This window comes from Oryzias latipes, chromosome 7, assembly GCF_002234675.1.
Source record: "Oryzias latipes chromosome 7, ASM223467v1".
NCBI classification, from domain to species: Eukaryota; Metazoa; Chordata; class Actinopteri; order Beloniformes; family Adrianichthyidae; genus Oryzias; species Oryzias latipes.
Genome location: NC_019865.2, coordinates 11539323 through 11553312, shown reverse-complemented (window position 1 = coordinate 11553312; position 13990 = coordinate 11539323). Strand labels below are relative to the sequence as shown.

Below are 13990 nucleotides of genomic sequence, written 5' to 3'. Positions count from 1 at the left end.
CTCAGCGCAGAAAGAATGATGACACTTCAGCGTTTTCTTCTTTCGAATTAGGTCCAAGCAGATGGAGCAGTCTCTGATACTCTCAGCATCACCCTCACGGCTCTGCGTGTCGTCCATTATTTTCTGACGTCACGGTGAGTCTTCAGGCACGCGCCTTTGAAAGATGAATGTTCATTGGTCAAGGCGACCCAAAGAACAGATCATGGATGACTAACAGACATACTTCATTGGTCAAACATCAACCAGGTGATGTCAGACACAGGATTCAAAGTTGTTTTTTATTAATTTTTTTTTTTTTTTTACTAAACACAAAAAAAATATAATTGAAATGAAATCATTGTTCATTAACAAAAATTAAGAAAACAAAGCTTCCATAGCAAAAAAGTAGTACACTTGAAGTTTAGTTTAGTAAGTAAACTTGAGTACAAGTATAGCAAGTATATATACTGTGTATACAGTGTAGGAAATACACAAGTGAATAGTTCTTCAAACTAAATTGGAACATTTTATGTTTACAATACATAGATTGTTATGTAAAAAGTAGACTCCAAGTATAATGCCTCACTTTGAGTGTAGAATAAGTAAAGTTGTCATACACTTAAATAAAATACTTTTTGCTGAGGGATTGCAAGGCTCATCCTTGATATTAATACCATTACGTTCACCTCAGTTGTATTTTCTTAAGTATACTTAAACATAAGTAAAAGAATAGCAAGTATAGTATGTACATTTACATGTAGTGTAAGAAGTATACTAAATGTATACTTCTTCAGAATAAATTCAGACATTTTAGGTTTATAAATAGTATTTAAAAAGTAGACTTCAAGTATCCTGCCTCACTTTTAGTACAGACTAAGTATACTTGTAGTACACTTAAATAGATTGCTTTTGCTAAGGTGATATTATTACAAAGAATAAATTCAATACATTGCATTAACCTGTATTACATATCCTTGGAAATTAAGTCATTCATACCTTTCCTCATTTATAGAAACTTCAATTAATAATCGATAAGAACAAGTGGCATAAGGGGGTGTGGTTAGAATTTGAGACCAAGCCATGGAGGCTTCACTCCAAAGTCTGAGGTCAATTCAAAAATGTGGCAGCTCCTAAAATGATGTTCAAGACATGAAACCCACACTAACCCCAATATTATAGTCATGTGTGGTGCAGTTGTGCAACTGTAATAATCGTTCCAAACCTAAAGCCCATAGAATTTCTATTTCTTAAATAACATCAAACCTCTTAACAATAAATTGTTCCACAATACAAATGTGGGTTTATGAATATAGCAAACCCTCTTATAGAGGCAAAATATAATATGGCTAACTCCTGCAGAATTTAAATATTTTAATGAAAAAAAATGAGAAAATGCAAAGTTATGAATTTATAGTCAACTGAAAGAAATCATTGTAAATCTCTTTCCAAATAAGACGCGTTGTTTTGCTGCAAGTGAAATCCAATTTTAGATTGATCTTTTTTTTAATATAATTTCATATTTTAGCCTTCTACCCAAGAGGATTAATACCAGAATCCTTTCCTTACTGGTTGCTATGGTTGCTGAGAGCCACTCACAACATGACCTTGTTCTGCAATGCTGCTGCATGCACATCTTATTTATTTAGGCCCATTATTGAACATCCAACACAAGCCAAAACAAAAACTTTTATTCAAGTATTAAAATGTAAAGCACAATATTCTGAATTTCAACAAAGTAAGATCAGCACAAATAGAAAAGCAAAACTCGGCTGTCTTTGACAATCAAAATAAAATGTGGACTCCCTCCAAATACTCACTGTCCTGGCTCATCCTCCCTCGTGTAATGCATAGAAACGTTTGCACAGTAGCTTTAGTGGACTACAATCCCGTGTCCCAAAAACAAAACCAAGTTGGTCCCTAGACTAAATCACAACAGGACCAAATTAACAATAACAATATTTGATGTATGGTAATGATAACTGAACACATTGAGAAATTAACCAAGAAGGCTAAAGGACTTTGCAAAGCTCTATCATATATATGTATGTTTAAATTTTTACTCTTTTTATTTTATTTTTTTATTTGGAAGGTAGAAATTATTAGGAGGGTGAAGCACGTTGATCAAAACATTGTACACACTCACAAACCAAGTAGTCTGTTCATGAATAAAACAAATACAGTGCAGCAAGAACATACTGCTGTTCATAAAAATACATCCAAAAAGGTTACCATTCATCAAATCATCCCTTTTTAAATCTTTTATTTTTTAAACCAAAAATGGACATTTTAAAGGCACAACAAAATGAGACCAGTCACTGAGCTTAAAAACTAATTCAATTCTTTCATTTTTGTCCAAATGTATATTTTTAGTTAATTATAGTTTTTGGATAATTACGTTTCCAACAAGTATCTCATTTAGAACAGGAATAGGCAAGTCTCCCAGTTTGACAAGGACCAAAGCATAGCTATTTAAAGAGCCTTTGTGCCTTTGATTTGGTTCAAGTGTATATATGCCCTTCTTAGTTGACATCGTCATAAATCTGATAATCAAAGGAGCATGTTAGTAACGAGTGAGGTAATGGTATGCAACGCCTGGGAGACATCGTGAAACAACGGCAGGGGTGAAAGGACACCACCCAGTGCTAAAGCATGCTCAAAGGTGCTGCACATTTAACATTCCTCCTGTTTCAGTAAAAGCAGAAACACACAAAGTAATAGTTTTTAGGGACTGACATCAACTTGTAGCCAGGCGTGGCTGAGGCTGCACGGACCTGACTGCTTCAAACACCATTCACACACACACACACACACACAACAGGGGGAAGCAGGGACGACTCCTCCTGCTTCTCAGAGAAAGAAACCACCTTACCAAAGTGCCTGTGAGTGCTTTAGATTGCAACAACTTCAAAAAAATGTTCTGAGAATCACAAGAATTCAGACAGAATTCTGGTTATAAGAGCAGTGCTACTCTGCCACATGAATCAGAACCAATCCTTAAAACGGGTAATGACCCTTAAAACATAATTAAGACCAAAAGTTACTGCACGATGCAACAAAGACTGTGTGCTTTCATGATTTAAAATTAGGAGCAGGAAATAAACAATGACAGCATTTTAGCTCTTATCACACTAATAGTTAGTCTACCAAAATAATATATAAAGAAAGTACTATGAATTTCAACATGCCATAAGCTCCTAAAATAAAGAGCATTAAATTCCAGGCCAATGACGACACCTTTGAGGAGTTTCATGAAAAAACAAACTAGTGCACTCAAAGGAAATTCTTAAACATGCAGCGCTGTAGAAAGATGAAAAACAGAAGAACAAGTAATGGGGTAAATATGAGCTCTGCTGCAGCATTGAACACCTGTTTGATAAGGTCTTTGTCTTCAGCCATCTGTCAGGTGGCGGGAAGTCACAGAGCACAACATGAATCCGAGTTCTGTCCTAAGAACGAGGACAATCCCAAAGGCTGACAAAGTCCTGGAAGATCTGACATTTTTAGACAGTTAGTCGGCTGTGATCCCTTTCTCTCGCAGCTCCTCTGTCACTCGCACCAAGTAAGTGGGGTCTGGGTAACCAAAACTGCGAAGAGACAGAAAAAGAGGGCAAAGATTAGACATTTCTTTTACACGTTCACACCGGGCATGTGACGCCCATTCTTAAACGCGCGATTAGCCCTTAGTGTTCACACTATTGACTTTCCCGATACTTGAAAGAGTCGACCTGGTGGAAATCTCGTCACTCTCGCTCCAGGCTTTTTCTTTCAGGGCTCTATTCTGATATCTAAATGACTTGGTGTCATATAATTCTATCCAGGCACAAACCTTTTCCTCCAGCATCACTTTTCAAACGGTTGGCACTTCCGTGAATCAAAGGGAACGCTGAACTGAAAGTGGTCATTTAAGTGCGCACTGCAGTGTAAATGTGGCTTCACACATCTGTTAGTTTTGACGCAGCTACCATAATTCTTTTCCTTTTGAGAGGAGTTCATTTCTAATCTACAGGAACAGCTTTTTATTTTTAGCCCTAAAGCTAATTAGCTCTCAGGTTACCTCTCAAGCGCCTGGTTGATACATAATTTATGAGACTAAATATGTTTGTATCTTAGAATGTATAAAAATGAAGCATCATTGGTTTAAATGTGAAAACATTCCAAATGTGAAAAATAATCCACTGCAATGCCAACATAAGCAAAATAAACAATAAAAAGGTTCTAACTACCTGAACATCAAGTGGCCCCAACATGTCTCTAACAAAGCCTTAAGAGCTCAAACTTGCCAGCCCCAAGCCTCTTGCCTTGTTGCACAACGCCGCATCAGATGGTTCGGCCATCTTCTCCGTTTTACCTCTTACCATCCGACGCGGGCCATCTTTGAGTTTAACCCAGGAGCTGCGGGCTGGAAACGACCTCGAGGCAAACCCCGTACTCGGTGGACGGATGTTATTGCAGGGGATGTTAAACCTTATGGGGTTGCTATGAAGGATACTGAGCTTCTGGCACAAGACCGGAAAGCTTGGAAGACCCTTGTTTTTTTGGTCGGCTCTACGCACTGGGAAGGGGCATCCCCCCCCCCCCCCCCCCCCCCCGCAAGAGCCTTGATTGATTGATTGATTGAACTACCTGAACAAAACTGAAAACATCATTCAACAATTCATTTTTTACTTTCCCACTCATTCTTAGGGATTCTTTTTTTCAATTCCTCTTTCACGTACCTTACTTCCACCTACCTCCCCTCTAAAAGAAAAAGTAGGACAACCCTGAACCTGCATACACACACACACATATGAATGGGATGAATACTAGCAGTGTACCTCCAAGGATAAAGTTTTACTTACCAGCGTGGTCCGCCCCATATTGAGGTCTTGTGATGGATGTCATTCCAAGTAATAACATTCTGCATGCCTGTAGTCAGAGAGGTACCGATGGTAAAGATAAGGCGCTGTTCGAAGGCCCGCCGCAGCAGGCCCAGCACACGGTTCCCCTCAGGGCTGTCAGGGAGGTAAGCGACCCGGTCTGTTCCGGGGTATCGAACACCCGGATTGGGATGCTCTATCTGTTAAGAAATTTTAAAGAAGGTCAAAGTGTTGTCTGGGCATTTTTTGGGGGGGGAAACCCCTCATACTTTTTCTAAAATTACTTCCCAACACCACAAAAAAGGGAACTACCAATTGTTTGCAAAATCACGAAGGGATCAAACTTCGGTAATTTCCCCCTTGTGGGATCAGTAAAGTTTCATTCTATTCAATTTTAACTTCAACTGAATCAGCACTCGTTTTTTGTTTTTTTTGTTTTTTTTTAAATAGACGGCAAAAGAGGTTTGGGGTAACTCCGCCTCTTACTGATTTATGTAAACTTCCAAAAAACTAACAGCACATAGCTCTTATAGAAAATTCTTATGGTACTTAATGTCACTCAGGTTTTCTTAACACAGTCAATATGAAGAAAGTGCACAGGAAGAGTTGCTAAAATGTAAGATAATTCCAGATATTATCAATTAACTTTTTTTAAGGTGGTATGAGGTAGACATGCATTCCAGGAGCAGTTAATGGCAACACTGTGGATTGAATGTTCAAGATTAGAACTTGATTTCTTTGAAAATCCTTACAAAGCCTCTGTGAAAAATACTCATTCAGATTTAAAACAAAACATAATTCTTTCTACTTGAGGGGGAATATTAAAAAGCATTTCACTGGAAGTCTGAACTGTGCTCTCATTCTACTCACTGACTGCAGGCCAGGAGGGAAGCTGTAAATGATGCAGATACACCCGTAGCCTTCATGGCCAGGAAGCTCCAGGTCAGGATCCCGCTCTACAATCATTGAACCATTGGCAGGCTGGTTCCCGACCAGTTGGCCGTACACAAGTCGACAGACAGGGCACGCTTTCTTCACCTTGAAGGCTTGGTCCAGACAAAAGCGACAGAAAGAATGGCCACATTTCTCCAGAGTGGTCTTTTCCACTATGTCCCCCATGCAGATTGAACAAGTGTTCCCATCCTCAGCCTCACTCTGGGAAGCTAAGCTGGAGCCCAGGTCCTTCCTTTGGGCTGCCTCATGGAGCATGGCAAACGCCTCCTCATCAGCAGGCTTCCTGAACCTCTGCTGCTGTCTCTGGGAGCGTCTGGGTTGCAGGGGAGGGGGCTGCAGCAGGTTCCCCTCTCCGTTCTGTTCCACCCCACATGGCAGCATGCCCCTCTTCCTCTTGGATCCCCCATCCTGTTTGCACATCTCTTTACGGGCACAGCGGCATAAGTCAATAAAAGCTTTTCGGGTGTCGCTGGAGACCGGTCCGCCCATCACTCCGGCATTCCTGAAGCCTTCAACTGGCTGGAGCCGGACAGCACAACAGCCACCCCTCTCCCCCCGCCTAATGATCCCGGCGCTCATCCCCTGCCTGTGCTGGAAGTCAATGAGCCAGGGCCGCCCAGCTGCAGCCAGGTAATCCCACACCGCCTGAGAAACGAGCACCTCATCACTGCCCTGGCCAGCACGCACACTCATCTCATCAGAGGAAACTGAAGAAAACAACAAAGTTGGAACAGTGTTAAGGCATGACAGTAAATCCATCCCATAATGCTCAGCCCTTTGTAGTCCTTGATATGCATTATGAAGGTGATGCTAGCTCCTTTTAACAGAAGAACTGAGTTCCTCCTGTCACAGAGGAAATGCTAACACCACTAGCTTTCCTCGTTTTAGCCCCTTTTCCTCTTCTTCTTCTTCTTAACCCCCCAGGTGTGATTAGAAACCCAACAGCTGACTAAATAAAGGACATTTCTGTGGCCAGCTAAGAAACGCACAGCAAACGGCTGCTAGCTGTGGAGACATTTCCTGGATGTAAACAAAAGAAAATAACCTCACAGACATCCAAGCAGTGACAGCAGCAAACAAACACACTGAAGACGTGTTTTCGAGCGCAAACGTTACCTTGTGATCCCATAAATTCTTCCTCTAATTCAAGCGTCCTGTTGAAGAAGAGGAAAGGGAAAAAAGTAAAGAAGAAGAAAAAGGAGAACACAGCTGATGTTATGTTTACACACGCAGCCTCCGCAACGACAGGAGGGGAATTTGACGATTTCGAAACATTAGCTTTGAATGGACAATAAAAGTAGGGCAGCTCCTTTTAATGATTACCTCCGACACCTCACCCGTGTTGTTGCTCGCCTGTCAGGGAGGTTTGAGGACGGATTAAAGAGCACCGCGCTCCATCCGCGGAGGCCTTCGTCTCTGACGTGCTGCTGCCTTCTGCAGTTTAATGGTGGAACATTAATCTGTCGTGGTCAAGGCATGACACCCGAGCGTGTTCCCGGTGGACGGCCGGTGTGTGTCTTTCATCAGCGCTGTGGAAAAACGCCACCCGCCGCCGCCGCCGCCTCCTTACTTCGCCCCTTCGCCTTCCTCGTGCGTCCTCGGGCTGTAGGCGTCATCCACAGTAAACACGCATTTGTAGTTTCTTATCGGGCTCGACCACTCTAGCAAAAAAAAAAGCGACTTCAAACTGTCAGATAAATACGGTTGGCGTTTTGTCATCAGTGCATTGCAGTTTGTTGGGAGAAAAGGTGAGCAGGAAGTTCGTCACTGAGTTGGTTGGCGTGCAGGTGTGAGTCACGCTTTTGACAGTTTGGAACACCAAAGTGGCACGCGGGATCCTACTCCCCATCCAGGGAAAACCCACTCGTTTGTTATTCATGATTATGTGGGAACAATTCTCATTTGATGACATCATTGGTCTTTTATGAGCTCATAAAGGTTTTAGTTTCTAATTATAGGTAATAAAGTTCAATTTAAAAAATGAAAAGACAATAAAGTTCAGTCTAAAAAAGCCTAAAACTTAGACATGCCCATTATTCCCCTTTAAATAATCATTCATTTTAATTCATATCAAGTGTGCCCTTTATTATAACATTATAAATGTTGTGTCAGCTGAACGCTGTATCTCCTGTATTTTGTAATTTGAGGAAGGATTTTTATTTTGTTATAAGCTATTACTGTAAGTGCTCATCTTCAGATTTCAGTGTCAACATAAGTAAAGCTTAAATATTTGAGTTATTTGACCTTCAATTGGGTCCTGTAATCTTATAGTTGGAGGACAGAAAAACTGCTGATGAATTTGCTGATAGATGACAGAGGATATCTCTGCAGTTCTTACCAAACATCTGCAAGGTGAGCAGGCTGGGCCTGGACTGTTTTGGCTTCTCTGAGACACCGTACCTCACCCACTGCCATGCAAACAAACATGGCTGTATGTGTAAATATGTTTCATGCCGTTTTTGTTCAAAGTCACAGAAAATATAATTCGGGAAAAAATTTAAGAAAAAGACGATTTGGGAAAAAATCTTTTAATGTTTTAATTAAATGTGGGATGTGGCCTAGTATGTGTCCCCTAAGTTGTTTAAGAAATAAAATTACGTTTGTGGTTTACTGAAGGTAAAGTTCATGTGTCAAATAAACAATTATTCTTCAACCTTTGTTTTTGTCTAATGAATATTCAAATAATGTAAACTGCTGATTTTAACATGGATAAAGTAAATTTCCTTGAACAGAACTCAAAGATGTAGTGATGCAAAAAATACAGACATCAGAGCTTTTAATCTTTATATGCATGGAGCAAATATGTTTTTATTAACTTGGAGAGATCTCCAATCTTAATGCAAAATAAGAATATATGGTGAGCATCGGTGGTCCTTTTTTTTTTTTAATCTGACATGTCCTGTCATTATTTCTCCACAAAATATCCCAGGAACTGTGATTCTTCTTTGCTTCTCAATAAATAAAAACTTTGTTCTAAATTGTCACTAAATTCCTAAAGCGCTTTTCTAGTACATATCCAGAATTCCTGAGCAACTAAAGCAGCACACCCGGTTACAATGGGAAAATCTCAAAATAAAAACTGCAACTATAAAACATTTTCACATTTCACACATCATTTTACAAATATGGTTCTCTATTTATTCCTGTAGTATTCTTGATCACTTTACATACATGTCAAATTAAAACAAAGTCAAATTTCACACAACAAATTACTAATGAAAAAATAGCATTCAAAAACATAAATCAACATGGTAAATTACAAAAACATCACGATATCAAAACTTCATACTTCCATAAATCTAAAGCAATCTAATTTTATTTATTTATTTATTTGTTTTCGATTAAAATCACATTTCAGCTGTTCAGATTGCTTGTCTTTGAATAATTATCGATTATACATTTGGCTGTAGTTATAGAATGGCACTAATGGGGGCGCTGTTCAGTTAAAAGCACTGGGAACGTTCGCATTCTAGAATCATCCACTGTACCCACGTACCAGCCAGGAGGGCGACGTGTAACGTCACAAGGAAGTGTGGAAAACACGCGATGTTTGGAGAAATACCAGCGCTTATGTGGTTAACCCTGAGTTAAGTCTCAGTTACCATTTTTGCCGGGCTTTATTAATAGTTAACACAGTAATTTATTTTGGGTTACGACGAGTGAGACCAATTACCTAAACGGTGAAAATGTAAGTTTTGATTTCAGTGTGTTTGGCTTGTTAAATCGGTAGTTAATACGCGTCAAGTCTTGAAGTGGGATATACCAACTAGCTAACATGAGCGAAGTAAGCTAGCACACGAGTTAGCCTCAGTTCAGCTACTTTAGTGAAAGGTTAACCTAAAAGACAGCGTGTGTAGTTCAAATCCCCACACTTGTTTTATTTTTTTATTTTGCATGAATGGCAGCCTTTATTTCTTTAAAGTAACCCCCTTTGTTTCCGTTTTAAAATTAGCGTAGTAATTGTTAGCCGCTAAGCTAATATTAACCAACATGACTAGTAGGATAAAGTTAGCATTGTAAGGCATGGTGTCCTGCTCGCCTCGCTAGTGTGATAAGATTAATTCGTCTCACATTATGGTCGTTCTGGTTCATTTTCTTATGTTTATTATAAAGCCATTAATGTATATCTGTTTCATCCGTCAAATATTTTTTCTCTTTAAGTTATTCAGTTATGCATAACCGATACAAAAGTAGCAGGTAAATCGCCTTAGTACGTTCTTTGATTGTGACTTAAAAGTTCCACAGTTTGAAGACCTAGTATTTAAATAAATGATGATGCAGAGTGCATAGGTGTACACTCTTTAAAAAAAAAATAGAGGAAATATTTGGACTTTTAATTGTCTTTTGGGCTGGCTTTTGCACCAGACTCTGTCAATTTTGTTCATGTGCTGCAACTTTCTAATACCGTATTTTGAATCATAATATTGAAATCCTCTATGTGAACCTAGTTATGTTGTTAGGATTCATAAATCATTGTACATCTTGTTTCCAGGCATCATGCAGCTGCTAAATGGTATGACAGACGAGACTCTGTGTTTGTAGAGTTCTGTGTGGAAGACAGTAAAGATGTGCAAGTAAAATTTGCCAAGACTAAAGTTGATTTTAGGTAAGTTTTTCTCCTGACCTTGTTTCCTACAGATATTGTAAGAAAAGCCTTTAGCCGAATGCCCATAATGATAACTGGTTGCTGTAATTGTGACCTTTTGTCTTCCTATTCTGTAGCTGTACTAGTGGAACCGATAATATCACACATCAAAATACAGTGGAGCTTTTCGGAGTGATTGTTCCAGAGGTCAGTTTGTCTCCTGCAGGTGATATTTTTCTGTTGGTTCTGATCTAAACTGTCATTAAATTATTTTTAACACACAGGAATCCAAATACAGACGCACCGATAGATCTGTGTTGTGTTGTCTACGAAAAGAAGAGGTTGGGAAGTCATGGCCAAGGCTCACCAAAGACAAAGCAAAAGTAAGCTAAAATTTTAAGAAACCCTCATGTCTGTCCATAGGCATTTTAAATCTGACCAACTAAACAGTAACATCTGTTTTTAAATCGGAAAACAATAAGTTTTGAGTCGTTTTATGGGTCATATTATTGCATTGTAAGAAGACTGACCAAATGGTCAACTAAAGACAATATTTGTACCATAAATTACATTAGAGTTGTCAGGTTTAGAGGTGGAATTATATTTTAAATAAACTGTTTTTTTGCTTTTTCAAGTGCAACTGGCTAAGTGTGGATTTCATTAACTGGAAAGACTGGGAAGAGGACTCGGATGAAGATTTGTCAAGTTTTGACAAATTCTCAGATGTAAGTGTATTGATGTTTTAATAGTATTATAAATTATGTGCAGATATATTGTGTTTAACAAAACCATGTACTTTTGTGGGTTTTTTTTCCCAGATGATGAACACCATGGGTGGGGATGATCTACCTGATTTAGATGGAGCAGAGGAAGAGGTATCCCTTTGAAGATCAATCAGTTCCTCTGTTAAATTCAGCATTGGGTTAATTTTGGTATTTGGTTTTGTCTTGGATCAGGCAAACTTTGACCTTTTGTGTTGTTTAAAAACTGTTGGGTTTTTTGTTTTGTTTTTGTCTTTCAGCATGATTCAGCAGACAGTGATGATGAAAGTAAGTAAAGCATTAAAAGTAACTTTATTTTTAAATCATGTAGTCACTTGCTGAAGTGGCAAAAGTTTTAACGTTACAAGAAGTGCAATAAGAGATTACTTAAAAATTATAATTGTTCAAGTATAACATTTAAGGGAAAGTTATGGTTGCCCCAAAACTAGTAGTTCACTTGCCATAACTACCAGAAGTTCTATCTTTGGCTAAAAGACGCTTGCTTTTTCTCCTTTAGTATAACTTCTAATCTGAACATTATAATGCACAGTGCTAAAAAAGTGATTCGAAACTCTTTATTAAAGGTAAATTGATCTAAAATCCTGTGTAATAATGAAAGACTGAATGTTAGACATGGTTTACATCTGTAGCAGTTGGAAAAACTTGATCATAGTAGATAAACTAGAAGCGTTTGTCAAAACAGCTTTAGGGAAAATGCGTCATGCAGTTAAATTTACTCTACCAGGTTCTGCCTTTATATGATTGGCACAAACCGAAAACTAATAAAAATAATGCCAGTGACAAGTATTGTCTTTATCGTACTTCTTTTAATTTTCTTTGCTATTTATAAATCATGCAAAGCTTTATTTAAAAAAATGAACAAGTTATTGCCAATTGTCTGATAAAAGAGGCAATATTTGCCCTTATTCTGTTGTGTAATATTACAAATTGAATAGTATTTACAATAACACACTAACTCTAAAACCATACCAGAAAATGGGGTTTTAATGGTCACTGTTTTGTTGGTTATCATTGTAAAATGTTTCACAGGTCGACAGTACCGTTTCTTGAAATAAACATGGGTTGATATGCCTGCAAAAATGATTCAGGGCCTTACATTTGAATACTTGAATCATATTGTTTAAGCTTTCAGATATACATATCAATCTTTTGCTATTCTACCTGATGCATTTATTGTCTTTGGTTTCTCTCCTAGAAATGCCAGACCTTGAATAGACAAACATGGAGGTGATCTCAGCGCAAGTGAATTTGTTGGGGAGTGTAGACCTGACTTGTAGCCACTTTGAAGAATTTCTCCACGCAGTTCCAAAGTGAAACACCTCAAGGGAGTAACGGAGAGTGACTATTGGATACAGACTTGCACAGACATCCATAGAAACATACAACGCTGTGCTCTGCTGTTTGTTCTGCATGGACGGTTATGTTCAAATGAAAATGTTATTGTTCCTTGACTCGAATGACTTTACTGGGATGTGCTGATGTCTTACACCTCACTGTTTTTGTTTGCTTTTTCAATGTCAGGTGATGTAATAAATGTTGTGATTTCTAATGAAAAAGAAAACCACACTCAATGACCTTTTTTCCAAAAAAAATGTTTTTAGATCCCTAAATTCCATCCCTAAATGTTTGTTTTTGTATACTGCACTTGTTTTAATTTAAAGGGGACAATTTTTCTTTCAGCAAACTTTTTGGTGTATCCTGAACATCAGATAGTAATTAACTTCATTTTCAGTAATAAGTATTCTTGTCAAATTAACCTGTTTGGTTTTGGCAGTACATTCTTTTTTGGCATATTCCCTCCTCACCCCGGCAACCACAATTCAAATTACAACACAATGGATTCGATAAAGACTTTCCTTATTCCTAATAAAAGTGAGAACTTGTAGAAAATATCAAGGCGTACCCATACGGCTAATAAATGTTTGTCACCAGATTTATGCTGTGGATGCTTGTGTGTTTGATTCAAAGTGTCGGAAACACTTCTGTTGTTTGCAGTGAGACTGAGAACAGATTTCTAATAAACTTTACCATTAAAGAAACTTCTAGTTTGTTCTTTTTCATCTCAAAATTCAAATTCTTTCTTTGAATCTGAACTTTTTAACAGAACTGCATTTTAAGTTCAAGTTGAGAAGCTGGTAACTTTGACAATGCCTGAGGTCTGCGTAGAGTGCAGGCTTTGTAATCTGTCATGTTTTAAAACATTTTGAAGCTTTTTATTAATAGACTTTAGTAAAGTTGTGCTGAAGGATATTAGGTCTGACATGGAAATGATGTGAAATGTCTGGATCTCTGCTGATCTGAGGGCTTCTTGTCAGTGTAGGGTTTTTCAGAAGCGTCTCATTTCTTCTATGCTTTCACAGGGAGCATAAAAGGGAAATAAAACCCTGAAATTCCCCTTTGATTCATGCAACCTCTGTAATCGAACTCAGAACATGCAACATTTTCACATAATGGCCGCTTTAATTGAAACCTCTTGTGTAATGAGCATCACAACTCTGCATCGTCTTCACGGTTATGAGATCGGGTGTCAAAGCTAGTCACAAAAGATGAACTAAATTAGCACATTCATTTTGCATTTTAATGCACATTTGAAGTTATTAAGAGTTTTTAGCCAGAATTTAGTTCTGTACACTTAGACATCCAGAATTGCCAAAATAAATTGTTCCTAAATTGATAAATTATTGGTGTAAAATTGCCAAAATGAAAAAATGAAAAAAAAAAAAACAGTGAAAACTTTACCCATTTTCTCAGTAAAACATTTCTACTTCAATAGGAAGTCTTGTACCCCCTTGTGTTCTGCAGTGCATGTTTTCAGCATGTGCAAGAACATCTAA

General features: G+C 38.2%; 3 protein-coding genes across 5 annotated transcripts in view; 1 reads left to right on the top strand and 2 right to left on the bottom strand.

Annotated features, from left to right (window-relative positions):
• The window catches only part of LOC111947655 (probable E3 ubiquitin-protein ligase DTX3), a 7866-nt gene extending 7727 nt beyond the window's left edge, over nucleotides 1–139 (bottom strand). For both annotated transcript variants that reach the window (XM_023956573.1, XM_023956574.1), the window contains exon 1: nucleotides 1–139. This exon is cut by the window's left edge and continues 183 nt beyond it. In XM_023956573.1, coding sequence (XP_023812341.1) covers nucleotides 1–117 — 117 coding nt within the window. In that variant the 5' untranslated portion in view covers nucleotides 118–139.
• A 1510-nt stretch (nucleotides 140–1649) lies between these two features.
• On the bottom strand, nucleotides 1650–7710 carry LOC101161944 (probable E3 ubiquitin-protein ligase DTX3). 2 transcript variants are annotated; one of them, XM_020700504.2, is made up of 5 exons: nucleotides 7127–7710; nucleotides 6906–6943; nucleotides 5706–6496; nucleotides 4818–5035; nucleotides 1650–3563 (listed from the first exon to the last, which is right to left on the bottom strand). In XM_020700504.2, the coding sequence occupies exons 2-5, from the start codon at nucleotides 6916–6918 to the stop codon at nucleotides 3488–3490; spliced, it is 1098 nt and encodes a 365-aa protein (XP_020556163.1). In that variant the 5' UTR covers nucleotides 6919–6943; nucleotides 7127–7710; the 3' UTR covers nucleotides 1650–3487. The 2 variants fall into 2 exon arrangements, with proteins under 2 accessions (XP_020556163.1, XP_004085172.1); XM_004085124.4 differs by having other exon boundaries at nucleotides 7113–7704.
• A 1582-nt stretch (nucleotides 7711–9292) lies between these two features.
• LOC101161606 (prostaglandin E synthase 3) lies at nucleotides 9293–13195 on the top strand. The gene is made up of 8 exons (XM_004085123.4): nucleotides 9293–9477; nucleotides 10282–10395; nucleotides 10512–10581; nucleotides 10659–10757; nucleotides 11010–11099; nucleotides 11193–11249; nucleotides 11396–11423; nucleotides 12352–13195. Coding segments are annotated over exons 1-8 (480 nt in total). The 5' UTR covers nucleotides 9293–9475; the 3' UTR covers nucleotides 12372–13195.
• Nucleotides 13196–13990: the final 795 nt, after the last annotated feature.

Bases quoted from the DNA above. Each gene is read 5' to 3' on its own strand.
- LOC101161944 (XM_020700504.2), bottom strand. The intron at 5,036-5,705 runs GTGAGTAGAATG...ATTTCTTAACAG, and splicing joins TCCCTCCTGGCCTGCAGTCA to ATAGAGCATCCCAATCCGGG. The intron at 3,564-4,817 runs GTAAGTAAAACT...GTCTCTTCGCAG, and splicing joins ATATGGGGCGGACCACGCTG to TTTTGGTTACCCAGACCCCA.
- LOC101161606 (XM_004085123.4), top strand. The intron at 10,582-10,658 runs GTCAGTTTGTCT...TTTAACACACAG, and splicing joins TCGGAGTGATTGTTCCAGAG to GAATCCAAATACAGACGCAC. The intron at 11,424-12,351 runs GTAAGTAAAGCA...TTTCTCTCCTAG, and splicing joins AGCAGACAGTGATGATGAAA to AAATGCCAGACCTTGAATAG.